The sequence below is a fragment of the Coffea arabica genome, chromosome 9e, assembly GCF_036785885.1.
Source record: "Coffea arabica cultivar ET-39 chromosome 9e, Coffea Arabica ET-39 HiFi, whole genome shotgun sequence".
NCBI lineage: Eukaryota > Viridiplantae > Streptophyta > Magnoliopsida > Gentianales > Rubiaceae > Coffea > Coffea arabica.
In genome coordinates this window covers 36835321-36853828 of record NC_092327.1, presented here as the reverse complement: position 1 = coordinate 36853828, position 18508 = coordinate 36835321, and the positions used below count along the sequence as shown (strand labels likewise).

General features: G+C 35.1%; 3 protein-coding genes across 5 annotated transcripts; 1 reads left to right on the top strand and 2 right to left on the bottom strand.

Annotated features, from left to right (window-relative positions):
• Positions 1-18: 18 nt before the first annotated feature.
• On the bottom strand, positions 19-6344 carry LOC113707858 (calreticulin-3). The gene is made up of 14 exons (XM_027230219.2): positions 6192-6344; positions 5640-5747; positions 4121-4313; positions 3197-3455; positions 2768-2824; positions 2623-2670; positions 2042-2128; positions 1900-1957; positions 1710-1777; positions 1456-1548; positions 1306-1362; positions 1126-1218; positions 572-601; positions 19-314 (listed from the first exon to the last, which is right to left on the bottom strand). Exons 1-14 carry the CDS (start codon positions 6313-6315, stop codon positions 303-305), a joined length of 1287 nt encoding a protein of 428 aa, XP_027086020.2. The 5' UTR covers positions 6316-6344; the 3' UTR covers positions 19-302.
• Positions 6345-8249: 1905 nt separating this feature from the next.
• Positions 8250-10885, bottom strand: LOC140014811 (acyl carrier protein 2, mitochondrial-like). Its single transcript, XM_072066303.1, has 2 exons — positions 10525-10885; positions 8250-8692 (listed from the first exon to the last, which is right to left on the bottom strand). The coding sequence occupies exons 1-2, from the start codon at positions 10744-10746 to the stop codon at positions 8516-8518; spliced, it is 399 nt and encodes a 132-aa protein (XP_071922404.1). The 5' UTR covers positions 10747-10885; the 3' UTR covers positions 8250-8515.
• Positions 10886-11644: 759 nt separating this feature from the next.
• Positions 11645-18447, top strand: LOC140014739 (uncharacterized). 3 transcript variants are annotated; one of them, XM_072065906.1, is made up of 12 exons: positions 11645-11916; positions 12028-12083; positions 12226-12259; positions 12996-13094; positions 13234-13382; positions 13864-13902; positions 14038-14130; positions 14584-14682; positions 16518-16619; positions 17228-17311; positions 17493-17558; positions 18117-18447. In XM_072065906.1, exons 1-12 carry the CDS (start codon positions 11676-11678, stop codon positions 18198-18200), a joined length of 1146 nt encoding a protein of 381 aa, XP_071922007.1. In that variant the 5' UTR covers positions 11645-11675; the 3' UTR covers positions 18201-18447. The 3 variants fall into 3 exon arrangements, with proteins under 3 accessions (XP_071922007.1, XP_071922008.1, XP_071922009.1); XM_072065907.1 differs by lacking the exon at positions 14038-14130; XM_072065908.1 differs by lacking the exons at positions 17493-17558; positions 18117-18447 and having other exon boundaries at positions 17201-17311.
• The last annotated feature ends 61 nt before the right edge of the window (positions 18448-18508 follow it).

Below are 18508 nucleotides of genomic sequence, written 5' to 3'. Positions count from 1 at the left end.
TGTTTGGTAGAAACGAAGTTTTCATCCGAACAAAAAGCAAATGATTCCATTCAATAAGAGCACAGAGGATAGCTAGTACTCCAGTTCTACTGCTGGAGTTTCTTTAGAAGTAAACATAAAATTGCTCAAGCTTGCCAGTTACCCTCAACTAACTTGAGCTTCATAATCTGCACATGAATAATGCCTATTGCTTGTCCAAAATCCACCTACACTAGCTGTTACAACAGGAAATCAAAATACAAGGCCAAAGTAGACGAGACAATTTGTAGTCCGCGAGAGAAGAAAAGCAAAATGTCACTTTCTCACAGTTCGTCCTGCATAGCAACATGGAGATTTGCAGTGTTAATTGTACAATCCAGAACTTGCAAACAAAACAAAAAAAATGAAAATGAAGCTGATTATGATTCAAATGTGAAGGACATAATATTTGCAAAATTTATCTTAACAAAAAGTGAAGAATAATCAGAAACAACAGTCAGACAAAAACACTCTAGTTCTGTTATTTGTCAGCAAGTTTTATCGAAATATTTACATATTTCAGCCTTAGAAAAGATGAGATATGCAAACTTACATGATAATCACCGTAGTCATGGCGATCATGCTGCAAAACAGATATACAGGAGTTATACAGATCAGATTTGACAAACAAACACAAAGAATGAACTTTTGGAAGGAACCTAATTTCCAACATGCAATAACTGGCCGATTAAACACTTTGCCAGGACTAAGCAATGTAATACACATTCTTATGTGTGTGCGTGTGTGTGTGCGCCTGCGTGCATATTTATGTTAGTTTATCTCAAGCACGTATCTTATTAGGAATCCATGTATATCATGAAGCAGTCATAGATTTCAGCTGCTGAAACTAAAGTATCAATGTGTGATTCGACTAACTAAAACAAGTTAATTAACAATGGAGTCCATAAAGAAGAAAGGTACGTAGTAACTTGAAGAAGATAAAGCAAAATCATATTTTAGTCCACCAGATGTCTGGTAGCATTATTGATAGAAAGAGTCTACCACAGATACATTCATAGAATAAATCTAAATTATAGTATTAACCAAAAAAGGTATGTCAGACATTGGTAAGTAGTTCTGAGAATATAAAAAAAAATGTTTACTAACCCTTCTATATCTGTCTCTGTATCGATCTTTCCGTCGATCGTGACCCCTTTCTTGTCTCCTCCTTTCACCTTCCTCTCTTGCTCTTTGAGCTTCCTGCATAAACAAGGTCGCAAACAATTTAGACATTGTTTTTCTTTTTTTAACTAATGAAGGAAGACCTATCAGGAGTCAGGCCTCAACCTCTTCTTCCTTCGCTTTCCTAATTTTTTCTGCTTCCTCAAAAGCCTCCTTCTCAACCTGAAATTTTAAGAAAACAAGACAGTAAAATACTAATACCTAGACACGAATGCAGCCACTGATTGGCCAATAAGTGGAGGAACAGAGTCTCACCTCCCTATTGGACAAAACTTCCTGCACAACTTCTTTGGCATATTCTGGATCATCACATATCAAAATATTGTCATAAACAGATCCAGCTTTAACCTGCAATTGATCACAAATCATAGTAAGCTTCTAAGATATCACTATCCTATATTTGTTAAAAAAATGATTGCAGTGTCCAATGTTGATGTTAAAAACCAAACATCGAATGAGAAGGAAAATGCTTGAAATATGATGCTAGAGGAACTGAACTACCATTTTACCTGCCAGACTTCAATGCCCACATATTTGATGGGCTTCAACACGTACAGGTCAGGATCATCTTCAAATTCTGTTCATAAGATGTATGTAATCAGAAGCTACAAGATACTAAAAGATTGAAGTCATATAATGCTTTTTTGTGAATCATCACAAGTGCACCCGAGAATTAGAGCAAGTCTACTCATACAGTACCTGGATTATCGATCCAAGGAATCTTCCACTTCCCTTTGTAGTTAGGATTCTTTATCTTCTGCAACATGAAAAGGCAGTCTTGCTGAGAAAATACATTGATTAATAAACTCAAACCATCTGAATGAGGTAGCTCCTGACATACCTTACGCTTCCATGGTCCCTTATATGCTGGATTAGGTATCTTCGGCGGTTTCCATATGCCATCTTCCTCTTCATCCCAATGATCAGGCTGATGAAGAGAATATTAGTTTAGAACCCGAAAATCATAATCTCTATCTCTCTCTCTCTCTCAGTCTCTGAGAAAGTATAATCTTGCCCTTATGTTGTGGTCTTTGGAAAACAGTCTCTAGTACGATTCTGTTCTTCTCTTCACACTAATCCCTCAGTATGGTCCAACATATTTCTACTCAAATTACTACTTTAATACTTAATAAATTGTTAGTACCATAACTTAGCATTTTAGCATGTGTAAAAAGGGGGCGCGGAGGTAAGGGAGGGGGGAGAGAGAGAAGGAGAGTTTAATATCTGGATATTGAGATGAAGACAATTTAATCTGCCTATTTATTTCATGAACAATTATTTTTAAGAGCCCATAACACACTTAGAGTACAAAAATCAAGAAAAATGCACGAAGCCAACTAGAACACTAAAACAACCTGGGCGACACTTCTAATGGAACACAGCATGGTTAGTTGACAAAGCAAGATAAAAAGCATAACTTACCTTTACAGCATTAGGATCAGGAATTTCTCGGGGAATTGAGTCATATCCCTGCATTGCCAAGAAAATTCAGAAGTGCTTAGCTTACACACTATATGTGCAGTACGATACATAGATAAATAAATGAATTTGTGTGGCAACATAATACCTTCGGTTTCACATCATTCGGATCTTCAATATATTCTCTATCATCCCAGTCTGCAGGCTGCAAATATAAAATTAAGTTTCCACATAAGAAAGATTACCATTTACCAGAACCTATATTCTATTTGTCACTTGCATAAGAGAGAGTACTAACAACCAGAACCCATACTGCATCTGTAACTCATATGAAAAGAGGTACCAGATACGAGAACCTCTATTTCATCTGTCCTGTGGCAGGAATGCAACCAAAAATTTTCAATTTTACTAAAAATAATAGCCAACAGAAAGTTAATAGTTCTGATGTGCATGCTTAAAAAGTGGACCCTTTTCACTTTGAAGCAATGGCATAAAGACAAAGTACAAATCTTTAAACCAAAAAGACATTGAAGTTTTGATTAATTTCAGAAGTTTTTTTTTTGGCACTGAAACGAACCTTTTTTGCGTTCACAGCCTTGATTTTCCGAGGAGGAAGGATATCCCAGTCAGTATACAAGCTCCCTGAATCTCTTTCTCTACCATCAATCAGAACGCTATATGTTGCATCAGGCCTAAGAATGAATGTATAGAAGTGGGTAAACTTGTCTGTTTCACATTGCAAGTCCTTCTTGATGGGGTAATTCTGCCCTTGATAGGAGTATATAACATGAAGTTTCTTAGTCTGTGTGCCACATAAATCTGGTCCAAACATTACACTGCAAGACAAACATTGAATTGATTTTAAAAAGCATATATGAGCATTGTCCAGACAAAAGATTAAACGAAGGACACCGAGAATAGCAGTACATGCCTTATGAGAGCAAAAGGTTCAAAAAACATCCAAAGTACATAATTGGTGATTAAGAGTATAACCAGTTAAGAAGTCTAGCAGCATACAAAAGGTAGGTAAGAAAGAAAAAAAGACCACCCTTAAACCCAATGCACAGATGAAGTAATTGTTGGACAATACATCATTCAAGCTTTCCTCACAACAAGTTAGATATGACAGATCAATCACTATAGTTAATTAGTTTACATAACATACAGAGCATCACTAAGGTATTGCTAACAGACATTTATTTCATTTTCATCCATTACAAAACCAGCATTACTTACATGTTCAAATTAAGATGCAATTGAATAATAAAGGACCACAACATACCCCTAGAATGAGCCACAATGCAAGAGTGCACAAACACATGAATAATTAAAAACTGAAGCTCGAATATGACACTTCAAGGATATGCATGTACTTTTCCTATGGGGAAAAATAAAGGATGCAACTAAAACAGGATGCCATCTAAGTGAAGATCATACTAAAGATAAAAATACAAGGAAGGCAAACTACATGTAAAAAAAAAAAGGAAAAAAAACACTCGACCTGTAAGGAGTGTCACCACCAAATTTCTTCTGATTGACAAATCCAGAAAGAAGCTTTATGTAACCTCCTCCACATTCAATATCCTGCTCAAGCCTTATAGAATATTGTAAAACCAGTGTCCTGTTTTTGTTGCTAAATTCCGGTATTTTTGCAGATATTGCAAAATGTCTAGCATCAGTAGATGTCTGGATACCTGAAAAAATTCAGAATTCTTACTATCTGAGATCAAATAACTTAGTAACACATCACTCTTAAACACATGTCAAGTACCAAACTACATTCAGATGAGAAACAAGAGAGGGAAATTCAATCTTAATAGTAAATCCATGAGAGGGTTGACTTTCATCCCAAATTTTAAAAGACTTCTTTCTTCATCCATGCATTCACTTTGGAGGAACAAGAATGAGAAAACACGGTTCACTTAACATGTCATCTAGGCAAAAGAAAACAATCCAAACCCCACTAAGTAATTTAATAACTATGACTATGAAGTAAACACACAATATAGGATGATGACACGAAGAACTTTTCCACCATAAAACAGAAGATATGATGTCAACAAAAGTATAGGCTACTTCTATTTCACCTACAAGTTTTCTATGAAGATTTGAGCCCTTTTCTATCGAACCTTTCTGTATAGTTATGTAGAAAATCTTAAAAAAGGCACTTAAACAGATAGGCATTCTTCTTCACCTAATTAAGAAAAAGATTTTAGAGAGGAAAAAAAATTGAAGGAGGTTTATGAATAAACTACAACAAGGATCTTAAGAAAGTCCAAGCCCCAAATGTTGTAAAATCTCTTTTTAAGACAAGAGTAATTTAGAACTATATTCTCTTTTGAGTTAGTTTTTCACATTTTTCTGATTGTTTCTTGCTAAAGAAGGAACTTAGCCACAACCTCCTGGTAAGACCATTTGACAGAAACAGCAAGGCCAGCTCTACAATTGAACCAAGTATTCTCCTATCTCTGACGGATTGGAAGAATATCTGAGAGCAATGCTTGAGCAAAATGACAACCCACATTCACAAGGGAGGACTAAAAACAAAAACATGAAGCCCTCTTGTTTAACATAAATGGATCTTTCTATGGAACGAGATGAGATAAAAAAGATATGCAGCAAATGTACATTGTATGAATTGAACTTTTGCAAGCTGTGCTGTGAATATAAGCTGCATTTGCCACATATATGACACAATTATACGGAAATATATCTAACAAGATAAGCACTACCGTACAACTTCAGCTGTGCTTAGTTAAAAATATATGCCATTTTTGCAGATTAGACCTTCAGCTTAATGATCTATTTGAAGGAAGACGAGACAACTTTCCAGCAGTGCGCTATTACTTCCCGAGGAGACAACAATCAGAGTAAGAGTACGGAAGAAACAGGCAAAATATTTCAGCTCTACAAGTTGAAAACTCTCTACTAAGGTAAAGAAGAAGAATGTCCAAGCGCAGATATATTTCTGAAGAAGAATCTAACTAAGGTAAAGAATACAAATAGTGACAGATATAAACCTTTATCATCAGGATCACCAGGCCACTTTCCAGCAGTGTGCTTAAAAGAACCTGCTTTCCCTTCACTCTTTTTCCAATCCGACTTGACCCACCTGCTCTGCCACCCATCTTTCACAGACCAAAAGAAGCACATGAATCAACCAGTCCAAGCACATAAAAGATGCAACTTTATGAACAAAACCATAATCTCAAATTCAGCAAACAAAATCCACTTCAAAAACTTCAAAACACAAAATTTCAAGAAGTACAGTAAAAAAGAAAATGAAAAACTTTGTCCTATAACGACAACGACAGCAACAACCAAACAAAGGGTTTGCTTGGTATTCCCTACTAGCATTAAAGAGCATATCGCCACCCCATCAGGCCATTTTGCTGGATTCAAAACAGTTCAGCCCTTTTTCTAGTTTTGAGTTCAAGAAACTGAGCTGCCAGCAGACACAGCTCCAGGGAAAATCAACCCTTCTTTCCATACTTTCCTGCCACTTGGTACTTGTACACATGAAAACTAGAGAAGGGTACAAGAAAATGGAAGTAGAAATTAAAAAATCATACCCTCAAATCTCTCCTCGAAAATGATTTCAGCAAGTGAAGAGCTGAAAAATGAGCTACATAGGAGCAGCAGAAACGTTAACAGCAGTAGTAGTAGACGGCTGTTGCCGTGACTTGATCCAGCCATGTTTCTCGGATCGTTGGAATGTAGAATTGGAGCGTTGGGTCTAATTATAGAAAAATGGGTGGAAACTTTGCCTGAGATTTTGGAGTTAATTGCAACATTAGCCTCGTGGAATCGGACTTTTTGAATGAATTGACCCGTCCTCCAATGAGAATTCACTTGCACGTTGCTGCATCCAATTGCAGCTCTTCTAGTACATTCTCATTAGGCCTTTTATTTTTCCACCTTAGGCTTAGGCTTGTGGTTTTGTGCCTTGGTGCTTAAATTGCACTAAAATTGTTGCTAATTGGATGATTTGGTTTGTTTGGATAGTGTTTATTTGCATGATTTTTATTTATTTGTATCATCGACACATTTTTTAAATTATTTTTTTTTATTTTATATACACAACATCAAAAAAATTGTTACAGTATACAAATATATAGATTAGCAGAGAAATTTGAATATACTTTATTTATATGAAATTATAATTGTATAGCTTAAAAACTACACACAATTCACTCTCTAGATCCATTTTACCTCACACTCGTGCTTATGGAAGCTTAATATGTTTTGTATTGTACAATGATGCAATTCTTCGTTTTATTTTGTATCCACTTACATTCACTAGTTCTTATATCATACCATATAATTGCAATAGTGATACCTTGTTAAAGAAAGTAGTGCTTTTTTCTTTTCCCACGTTTGAGCACAAACTTAGCAGTGTCCCTAAGTAAAATTTTTTAAAAATTATATAACTTTTAGAAATAATACTTAATATTTAGGTAAATGTAAAAATGACTCCTCTTTTTTTTTTTCTTCAAAATGAAAATGAAAATGACTTGACTAGTTTAAAGGACAGTGCAAAAGTAAAATTTTAGAGTTGAGTAGACCCGGCCATTTGCCTACAAGCCTGCGCTAGAAAGTATTCTTGTAATACTGACCAATATTGGGGGTTTATTCTAAGCAGGACGGTCTTTGTAGAAATATAGCAGTCAGCAACGGGGTCGTTTTCAGATTTCTCAGTCAAAGTCTTCGCCCCTGAACACACGAAAAACTCTTTGGAAGACCGGTTGACTTCATTTGTTTCTACACTTTTTTTTTTTTTTTTTTACAGTTTTACGTTAAAAGTAATTTTGTGGGGTAATAAATTTGTAATTAATTAATACAAGTCTTACCATATAAAGCATACCGTTTAACTAGAATAATTTCCAATTTTTATCCAAATTAGAATTGGTGTTTTCTTAAATTTGTTGATCCGCATTACTGTTTTATTTTCCTTTCTGCCCAATAGATGCGTTTTCAACCTATATTGTCCTATGCGACCGTATGAAAAATCTAAAATTCATTTTTTTTGGATAATTTTTTTTATGTATATATTAACAGATTTAGATGCATATCACAAATATAAAATTTAATATTTAAATTTAAATTGAAATAATATAACGTATATCTAGACTTGTGAATGTATACACTGACACGAAGAGAGATTAATTTATTTTCTTAACACAAATCCTTTTGAAAAAAAAAAAAAAGAGGTTTCTTATCACAAATCCTTTTTTAAAAAAAAAAAAAAAGAGAGAAAGAGGAGAACAATCCAAGTCAAGACGCAAACGGGCCAATCCAAATCATACCACGTAGGGGCTTTTTGTTTTACATTTAGATTTTTGTCCAAAATGGAAGTGGGCCAATTTCCCCAATGTTCAACAAAACCTGATTAGCCCAAGGTCCTTGCTTTTTAATGCAGTTGAAGCTCTAAACAGTTAACATTTATCTACCCTGCTAAATGTTCTGCTATTTCAACCGACCTTAAAAGAGCTAAAGACTCGAGTACTTCAGGGTTGTCAAGGAAATGATAGCAAGATACTGGCCATAAATGCAACGCATTCAGCAAAATATTAATTGAACAGAAAACAATTAGGCGGTAGCATGGGTAAGAAAACAATTAGTCGGTAGCATGGGTGGAACATGAACAATTGAATTACAAAGATCACAAGTTTTAGTAGGAATGCAAATTATTAACTGTATTTGCAGCTTTGATAACCTAGCTTGAAGCCAAAAAAACTGAAGTATCTCAGCAGAGAACAATTCCCAACCAGAATGCAGATTATGGAATAGAAATCTAGCAAAATGGATGGTACAAAAAGTTGTAGGCGTTGGAACACTATCCCCTCATGGTGCAAGTTCTCAAGGCAAAATCATAATTGAAGTGATTGATGTTCCCCTATTTTGCTTGAGGATGAGATGCAATGAAGTCCACAGCGAGATTTATGGAGCTTATCTTGTCAGCTTCATTGTCTGGAATCTCAAATCCAAACTCTTCTTCAAGAGCCATAACAATCTCCACAGTATCAAGACTATCTAAACCAAGATCATTATGAAAATGAGCACTTGGGGTAACCTGAAACAGATCCAAAAATGAGGAAAAAATTGGAAGAATCAGCGTAGCGAGGGACAAACTATTTCATGATTTTACTAGCATACCTTCGAGCATAAATGCTAAGACATATAAATGGAAAAGGCCAGAAAATGCATGACTTTCGTACCCCTCTCTCTCTCTCTCTCTCACACACACACACACACACCCCAAAAAAAAAGGGGAGAAGAAAAAACTTTAGCACGCACAGTAACGCATGCTTATTCAAGTCAGTGTGTAACAGGCTGGTGACATGCACCTGCAAAGAGGCAGGGAGAGGGAACCTGTGACAGTGAGGTTAAAACAGTCGTCAACCAAGCCATTGCATGTACCAAATCATCTTCTTTTTGATTAAAAAACAAGCTTTGTGAGAGAAACAACTCCATATGTAGCTAAAAATCACCCAAAAACTAAATCCAAATGGATGGAACTCAATAACAGCCAAGTCATTTATGCCTTGTGTATGATTTTCTCAAACATTAAGGTAAGCAATGATTACAAACATATATTCATTCCTTAAGTTATATGTATGCTTTGCCAGGAACAAATATTAGCGACATCTGCAAGCAAAGTAGTTAAAGAAATCGCCAACAAGGTGGCCTAGCAGACAAAAGGCAGATGCAGACTCAAAGAATAGTATAGATGGCCTTGCATACAAAAAGCAGAAGCCAATGTTATTGTTACTCCTGACATCACTTGCACAGACTCTACACTATCAAAGGCCAAAAGGATTACACAGAACTCTGAGACACTGTTCAATAACCTGCAGTAAAAGATGCCCTTCATTTTATAAATAACCTGCAATGGTATTAACAGGCCCAAGTCCATTTGAATATGAAACTAGAATATACCCCTTCCAAGCCCATCCCTCAGATTTATAAGCACATTGATATGAAAAAATAGCCACATAAAAAATTGATATGAAAAACATTGATATGAAAAAATAGCCACAAAGTTTGTAATTTGTTCTTATTTCTGGGGGAAAAGAAAGGGAACTCAAAAAGCAAAAGGATAGAATAACCATATCTGTAACTAAAAAGGATCTATTCACATACTAGTTTGATGTGTTCTCTTGTTTTATTAAAACCTCTATCGGATAGTATCTAGTAACCCTTACTTAAATGGGCTGGAATTGTCAATGGTTAGAATCTCGGCTACATTGTCTAATGCTCAATGGCTACTGACACGTTTTAAACATCGAATAATATACAAAAATGGCTCCTTAACCAAGATCGCCAAGAAAGTCCAATTGCTTTCGCCTTTCTTAAGCCCCATGTAATTGCTTAATACCACAGACACCACCAAAGAAACAGTTAAGTATCAATAAGCTGACTCCAACTGACTGCCAATCAACACGGCTATTATTACCAAAAAAAAAATATTTGACTACTAATCATACAAGGCTATTGCAAATCGACGAGCATGAATGGTAAATTATTTTCCGCGTCAACAAAAAATTAACACTGAAGCGCCTAAAAATCTAAACTGAAACAGCCGAAATCTTTTACAACTGGTACCCGATAATCATTTACTAAATATGTTCACCCCTCTCCACGAATGAACAATTATTATCAAAAATCAGATTTTCCCTGATGAAATGCAAGTCCTGTAATCATGATTAAGCACCAGAAAAAGTAGTGCCTCAACAATGAAATTACCACACTAATCCCCTTCCGTCTACAGCATTTACATATCAAGACAGCAATTTCATACCAAACCAAACATTTTTCAGCATATTCAAACACCATATTACCAAAAACCCCAATAAAATCCTAATTTCCATACCGACTAATATTCCAAAAAAAAAAGGGAAATACCTTGGAAGGATCAACTTTCTGGAAGTTCTTGACGACGGTGACGACGCGATCGGTGACCTCGGACTTGTCAAGGAAGGAGCCCCTAACTTCCTCCGAGAAGCAACGGTGCCTTAGGAAATTAGAAATTGAGCCACCAATGACCGTTCTAGGGTTTTGGAGAAATGGTTGTACTGGATGAACATTCACCCTCAGGTACTTTAGCAGTGCGTTCCTCGCCGCCATTGATCGAAGTCGAAGAAGAAGAAGAGGAAGACGGCTTGGGGTTTCCGGAAGCCTGTATTGTAGTCTGGCTTCTTCTCTTGTGCTGAAATGTGGGAGAGAGCTGCTTCACGGCCAAGTATGCGCCCGGGGGTTTTGGTTGGGTTTGTTGGGATTGATGTACAACTTCAACAGCATGAAGTACTAGTCCCTTGCGTCAGTGTATGAAAAGCAAAATTACAGATTTGGTTCCTAAAGTTTTACTAATGTGGCATTTCAGGTCCCAATGTTTCAAAATTAATTCAATAAAACCCTCAATTTGTTACCATCTCAATGATATTCTGGAAGTTCAAAAAACATATCTAATTCTTCAAAATGAATTTAATTATATCATACGATAGCAATTCTACTCCATATTTATCTATTTTTTTCCTCTACTCACACTATTTACAAATCCCATACCAATTGGTATAAAACGAAAAATTGTTATAATTTTTATTGATATTATTGTTTAGCAAAATGATAATTCTTTAATTCAAAAGAAATGTGCACGAAAGGAGAATGATCCGAACAAAGATTGAGTAAGTCAATTATGAAAATTACTGATATAAAAACTATCAAGAAATCATCAGGATTTCTCGTATCAAATTAATTATAACCCATTTTATATGTGTGTTATTTATAGAAAAAATTCATGAATAACTATCATTACAGTTTTCAAACACTCTTATTTTTTTTATTGGTTAGAAGTGAATTGGCTTTATCTATATCTATAATTACATTACATTTACATGTCATTGTCGATGAAAAAAATTATTATTTTTCTACCACATTTCATAACCGAATTATACAATTCATGTATTATAATTGTTTTACTTCCTTTTAGTGGCACCACTATAGTATTTTATTTAAAAGAGGTAAGTTTAATAAATAGAATAAATTTGAGGATTGGAATGGTAAAAGTAGTGCAACTGTCAAGAACTGACGGAAGTCTCGAAGAACACAAAATAATCCAGCTCCAAAATCCTGTCTTCAGCTTCTCAACTCTCCAAATATCTCACCATTACAAAAGGCAGTCGGAATTCGAGTGTGAGTTGATAAAGAATACTAGGAATAATATGCTGATTCTTAGCATAGCCTTGCTGCTAATTGCTGCATTCATCGGAGTGTTCTACAAATTCTTGACAGCTGATGGTACTAGTCTCACAAATACCCGCTAATTCATTCTGGAATTTGTAATATTGCGGTGCATTTATTTGCGATTGACCTTTTGGTTGATGGGTTCTTGTTTTATTCTTTAATCAGGGGATTTCACGTTATTGTCTAAAGGGCACGTAAAGCGTGAAGAAATCGAAGACAAGGTATGTTGAAATTTTCCTTTACTTTATCTCAATATATATTAGATTTGTTGATTATGCTTGTAGAAACTGATTTTTATAATAACAAAAAGTACTCTTTTTTTGGTTGTTTTCTCGTGTCAATTTACTTTCTTGGCATAAATAGGTCATTTGGATTACTGGAGCCAGCCGTGGAATTGGTATGTTCTGTTAGTTTAGTTGCATTTACTTTTCCTAGATAACTTATTTTCGTTTTATGTCGTGAAGATTAATATTTGATTAGAATCATGCATCCCACTTCGTTGAAAATGGTATTTTGCTGAAAAACATGTTTTATATTTGTTGCTAAATGCAATGTTTTTAATGGCATTGAGATCTCGACTGTAGATAAATTATTATAGCCTCTGATATAGCTTTATTTGATGAAAGCAAGTATACTTTCGTAAGGACGAATCCTACGTATTTTTTGTTAGGAATAATGCTTTTTACATATGATTTGGCAATTGCATGGACATATCCTAGTTTGGAGTACTCAAACTTTGGCCATTCCCACTATAACGGTTGCACAATATGCTTGCAGGCACTATAGTCTTCCAACCACCAAATAAACTATTGGTTTTTTGAATATTTCTGGCTAAATAATGGTGTCATTGAAATTAAGTGTTTCAATTGTAACCAACGCATTACTCTAGGAAAGGACTTGTCTCTTTAAACTTGATTATGGTAAGCATGTATTCAGATGTCCAAAATTAAACCTGTTCATTGTGGGCTTTTTGTGCTGTTTGAAATTTTGGAATTCAGGAATATTTTATTACTGTCATACAAGAAATGAACTACAGATTTCACATGATTCATGGTTTACTTTTTATTCCTACACCCAGCTTATGTATCTATTTGTCTGGTATATGTCATTCCTTGGTTCTTTTGAAACTGTAGGAGAAATCCTTGCTAAACAACTTGCAAGTTTGGGGGCAAAACTTATTATTTCAGCCCGGAATGAGGCTGAATTGGAGTGTGTCAAGAAACAATTGGCTGGTATGTGGTTATATTGCGAGTTGTGTTAAACCTGCTTCATGCTTACTTGTCAATTTGTTGCTTCATTTACATCTTTTAATTTCTTTTTTTTTTTTTGTCAAACATACATCTTTTAATTTCTTGGTGGCTGTAAAACCAGGAAAACATGCACCAGATGAAGTGATGATATTACCTTTGGATTTGACTTCTGGGGAAGACAAGCTTAGAGAGGCTGTACAGCAAGCTGAGTCTCTTTTCAGTGGTGCCGGTGTGGACTATTTGATCCACAATGCAGCATTTGAACGCCCAGTGAGTCCCTTTGTTTTTGAATTTATCTTTTTATGGTGTCATTTTCACAATGAGAAATATATTTAGTGTTGGTTTTGTTCTATTTACAGATTTTACATGCATAAGCAGGTTGCTCATGTTGAGATTAGTTCAAGATTTTATAGCAGAGTGGTGTAGTGCTAGGCTGCAACTTGGAAGAATACTAAGCAAGAGTTTCACTTAAGCAAAATAGGATCATATTCAATTCGTACCTGATATTCTTTGCCTGTAGTGTCTGACAACAAGCAGAAAGTAATAACCATCGACATTTCATAATTTGCTGATATATAATATTTATGCATCTCTCAATCGATTTTTGTTTAATGTGGATCTCCTACTTCTGGAAAGGGTTATCTCTTTGAAGCTTTTATTTGCAAATAGATAAGAACTTGCATCCGGTTTGAGGTTTCCATTGGTGTTGCTGGGCTGTTCCTTAACCCCTGTAATATTCTTCTTTGTGCAGAAAACAACAGCATTAGATGTAACGGAGCAAAGTCTCAAGGTATCATATTTACCTACAAGTGCAGCAACGAACCTTTAATAACTAAAATCTTCACTCATACTTCTTCTGAAGTACTGGTGTTGGTTTTTTGACTTTGGAAGAAAGCATTCATTTAACAATGTTCTTCCTTAGTAGGCTACATTTGATGTAAATGTCTTGGGACCAATATCTCTTACTCGGTTGCTGGCACCTTACATGCTGAAGCGTGGGAGGGGACACTTTGTTGTGGTATGAATTATTGAATGTTATGTATGTATTCATGTGGATAAGAAATTAAATTCCTTTTACACATTGCAGAGTACAAGAGATAATTAAGTATATTGAGAGGTGTATACACAGATACAAAACAGATATGTAGACACACAAAATGTAGCACATATTTGTGTATAAATAATTGTATATATGAATGTATTGCTGTATGTATATATGCATGTATATGTACATAAATACACATATATATGGCCATATATACATAAGCATATATGATAATCTGTGAACAGACATAACTTGATCATATACATACATGTTACTACACCTATAGAGATAAGACTTATCTATGCAAAATACTGCCGTACATGTTCCTATGCTGTATATAAAGGCAGGCAAGATTATCAAAAGTTCTGGATTACCTGTATCTTTTGATTATTTTTGATGTATATTTCAACTTCTTCTTGTATGCAGATGAGCAGTGCTGCAGGAAAGACTCCTGCACCCGGACAGGCTGTATATTCTGCTTCCAAATTTGCTGTAAATGGGTATTTTCACTCCTTGAGATCTGAGGTATGCCTACCAGTTATCCACATAAAAAAGCATTAACAGCTTTGTATACTCCTCATGTAGCCTTGCAGTATGTTTTTGCTAGTTTCAGCTGTTTCCGTCTGCATGTGTAGTTATAGGGAATGTAAGAAAAACAGGGCGTACCTCTTTGCAGTTGCTGTCTGTTAGTTTGCTGCACTGTAGGAGCATATAAATGTTCTTTAGCAGAACTAAATGTGTATACAGATTTCACTGCCTGTTTTGCATTATTAAGGTAACTGAAAAATCCGAATCAATGCACTGTTTAGAAGTCAAACCAAATCTTACATCTTGGAACACACTTCTTCAATTATGTTGTGATTATCTCCAGTCTTTCTAGAGATGTGCAGTTTTGATTACATTATTATCTTGTCGGATCATTGGTTTTGTGTATTTTATGGTTGGATTACCATACTTTTTCTTATGTACTGCATTTGTGGGGGCTAATAACATGCACAATGAAATCTTTACTTCCTCTTTGTTTGAAGGGTGATTTTTTCTTATTTTTCTTCTCCAGCTTGTTCTGCAAATCTTTTCATTCACATTGAAATTGATGGAGTAGGTTAATAGCTGCATCATGTTTTATTTTCATTTCAAGAAGCAGAATCATATGAGCAACTTAATGTTTTCCTGAAAAATTTGCAATCTACATATCTCTTAAAATCAAACATTTGAATGGTTGAGATTTTGAAAGTTTATTAATGATACAATCTGTTTAATCTGATTATAAATGGTATAGCATCTGAAAGTAACAGAACCAACAACAGCTTACTATTAAATTTTCTGTATGTTATCTCAAAAGAGTTAGTGAAGGTCAATGGACACAAGTCTATATCACGTATTAATCCACATACAGATGAGTCTATTCTCAAGCAATATTGACTTGTAATTATGTCTTTGTAGTATAATTGGTATTCTTGTGATTTTAGTTTCTTCCATTGATTACACACAAATAATGTTTCAGTTTTTTTGGATTTTTTTAATCATTTATTTCAACTAGAAATTTGAGTGAGGAGCTCACATTTAAAAGATATTCCATATGACAAATTCGTTTGGTAGGACTTGAAAGTTGATATTCTATATTTTTTTAAAGATTAAGACATGCTTCACTTGAAATTAGATTCTTTCTATGCCACTGCACTGACTAAAAAATGTTGATTAGTAGAAATGGTCATATTTCTTCCAAAACAGAGAATCCATGTTGAGTTCTATTATTTCAAATACCCAGTGCTCTTTGCAATTGAGGTTAAGTCTGACTTTCTGCTTCTGAGATACTGGGTTTTGTCGTATATTGCTTGGTCATTGTTGAGGGATTCTATAAGGTTTAACTTGTGATTGTTTTTCAGACTGATTACAATCACCAGAGAAACTTCATCCTTAGATTCTTACTAATACAATGGAAGGCTAAAATGACTAAGGACATCCAAAGGAATTTTGGGAAGAAGTAAATGACTAAACTACAGAGAAAATTTAGTATCTCAAGTTTATAAATGTCATTAGACAGTATTTATGTGTTGATTTACTTGGACAGCTTGCTATTTAAGATGTCTGTGGGAATGCATCTTTAGCATATTTCATAGCATTTCCAATTTATAAATGAGTTGTATCAATAGTGTGAGAAGTCTATTGGGAATCTATGGTAATTACCATTTCCATCTTATCTTACTGGAATCATCAGCACCATCTTCTCCATCATCTGCATCTTCATGGTCTTTCTCGTGTTTTATTCTTTTTCTTCTTGTACTTTGTGTTGCTCTTCAGTTTTTATGTTGTCATTCAGCATCTTTGTTTGTATTCATATTATTCTTCTCTTTTTTCAGCTTTATCGAAAAGGAATCAAGGTCACTGTTGTTTGTCCAGGGCCCATAAAAACATCAAGTACTCCAGAGGCAAGCACCTCATCAACAAAGTTGCCTGCTGAGGTGAGTATCTCCGTTCCAGGACAGACAGATATTTATCCGGCACTCTTTATTTGTTGTTGTTGTTGCTGCTGTTATATAACTGAAATGTCTCTTATTTCAAGCCCAATGCACCTGCCTTCTATCTCTAGAATCACTGTGATGCCTTTTTTGGTTAAAAACCAGAGGAGCTATTGATCATTCTATGATTTTATTGGTAGAGTTGAATACAAGTGTTCAGGCGCATGCAAATTTCTTTCCTTTTTGACCTGTAACCTTGATAGAGCAATGTCTAAACTATCTGTCATACTTCTCATGCCTCAGTTACAGACCATCCAACAGACTCTAGTTGCCAGTCACATTGAAAGTTTGTGTGGAGTTGAAGCATTGCAATGTTGGATGTACTTATAGTTTCATCATGAGCTGCATGAATCTGTGTGCATTTATTTCCAAGTTTTCCAATAACTGATAAAATATTTTTTCATTTTACCTTTAGTAAGTTATTGGTTGCTGTGCACTGTGAATGTGTTTGTAGCCAATTGGTTTGGTGGTCTATAGATATTTAGAAGTAAGAGATTACCATTTTATCCTTTTATGCTGTTCAGTTTTAATGTTCACTTCATCTCCATCAGCGACGTGTGTCATCAGAGAGGTGTGCTGAGCTGACTACTATTGCTGCAAGCCATGGTTTAAAGGAAGCTTGGATATCATATCAGGTAATCCTGTAAATCAATTTGCATTGCTTATGCAGTAATACTATTAGTTTGGTTCTGTGGTGAAACATTGTTAAGCCGGAGTTTTCTTCATTTTGTTTAGGTTTGTTGTCATTTACCATCTCTAGCAATCTTGTTATACAAAAAGTAGGAATTGCATTCTAATTCTAAGTTGCTTTTGCAGCCTGTGCTTGCTGTTATGTATTTGGTGCAGTATGTGCCCACTATTGGATTTTGGCTTATGGATAAGGTATCTTCTACTCTTGATTGCAGAATATTTGCATATTTGAGGTCCGAATTGCAGTAGACTGGTTTTTCAGTTTAAAAATTGCCAAAGCACAAAGTGTTGATGATGAATTTCACAAGTAATACAGACATCTGATCCTTCGTTAAACACACAATTATGTACTGATCTTAGGGTAGTAAGAGTGACTAATCTTTTGAGGTTTCAAGATATGATGTTGCCACATAGTTGCCCAGAAAATCTTTTAGAGTTACGTTGTTGTCCATGGAAAGCATTATGAAAAGCTTTGTGGTCTAATTTATCTTGACTGACCATTGCCAGAACATTGGTTTTTCATGCTATCTTGCATTGTGTACAATTAAACATTCTAGGATCATATATTGCATTAAATTTTTCTCTAGAATAAGGTGATGAAAGTTCCAACATTAATTGTTATTGGATTTTAGACTTGTAGCATGGTATATGGTTGTCCTTTTAATTTGAGGTTTTAGACTTGCATATCGATTTTTCACTGGCACTTTTGTCCTATCTCAAATTTGCTTTTTATGGTGTGAATGGCACTAGGTTGGTGCAAGACGGGTAGAAGCTGCAGCAAAGCAGGGTGATACATACTCTTTGGCTTTGCTTTTTGGTAAAAAGAAGGAATAATCAAATGAAGGCTTAGACTGACGAATCAAAGAAACAAGTCTTCCCCACCATGGATCGCCTGGTTGCATCTGCAGCACCAGAAGCCATGCGCTCTGTTTTTTGAAACTTCCATATTGTCCACATGATGAACCCACATTGTTCTCTCTCTCTCTCTCTCTCTCTCTCAAAGTTAAAGCCTTATTGTACAATGGTTTAGAATCATTAATATACTTTGTAGTGGAGAAATGTAACAGGAAATTTTGCCAAATTCCATCTTTCAGTCTCTGAGCTTGTTTATCTTCTTTTATCACCTATAAAGTAAGCTCTTT

Coding starts and splice junctions, on each gene's coding strand:
- LOC113707858 (XM_027230219.2), bottom strand. CDS start 6,315: ATGGCTGGATCAAGTCACGGCAACAGCCGTCTACTACTACTGCTGTTA. Junction 4,314..5,639: donor TGGTGATCCTGATGATAAAG/GTTTATATCTGT, acceptor GAATTTTTTCAG/GTATCCAGACATCTACTGAT. Junction 2,129..2,622: donor CTGATCCTAATGCTGTAAAG/GTAAGTTATGCT, acceptor TCTCTTCATCAG/CCTGATCATTGGGATGAAGA.
- LOC140014811 (XM_072066303.1), bottom strand. CDS start 10,746: ATGGCGGCGAGGAACGCACTGCTAAAGTACCTGAGGGTGAATGTTCAT. Junction 8,693..10,524: donor AGAAAGTTGATCCTTCCAAG/GTATTTCCCTTT, acceptor GATCTGTTTCAG/GTTACCCCAAGTGCTCATTT.
- LOC140014739 (XM_072065906.1), top strand. CDS start 11,676: ATGGTAAAAGTAGTGCAACTGTCAAGAACTGACGGAAGTCTCGAAGAA. Junction 12,084..12,225: donor GTGAAGAAATCGAAGACAAG/GTATGTTGAAAT, acceptor TGGCATAAATAG/GTCATTTGGATTACTGGAGC. Junction 16,620..17,227: donor CAACAAAGTTGCCTGCTGAG/GTGAGTATCTCC, acceptor CATCTCCATCAG/CGACGTGTGTCATCAGAGAG.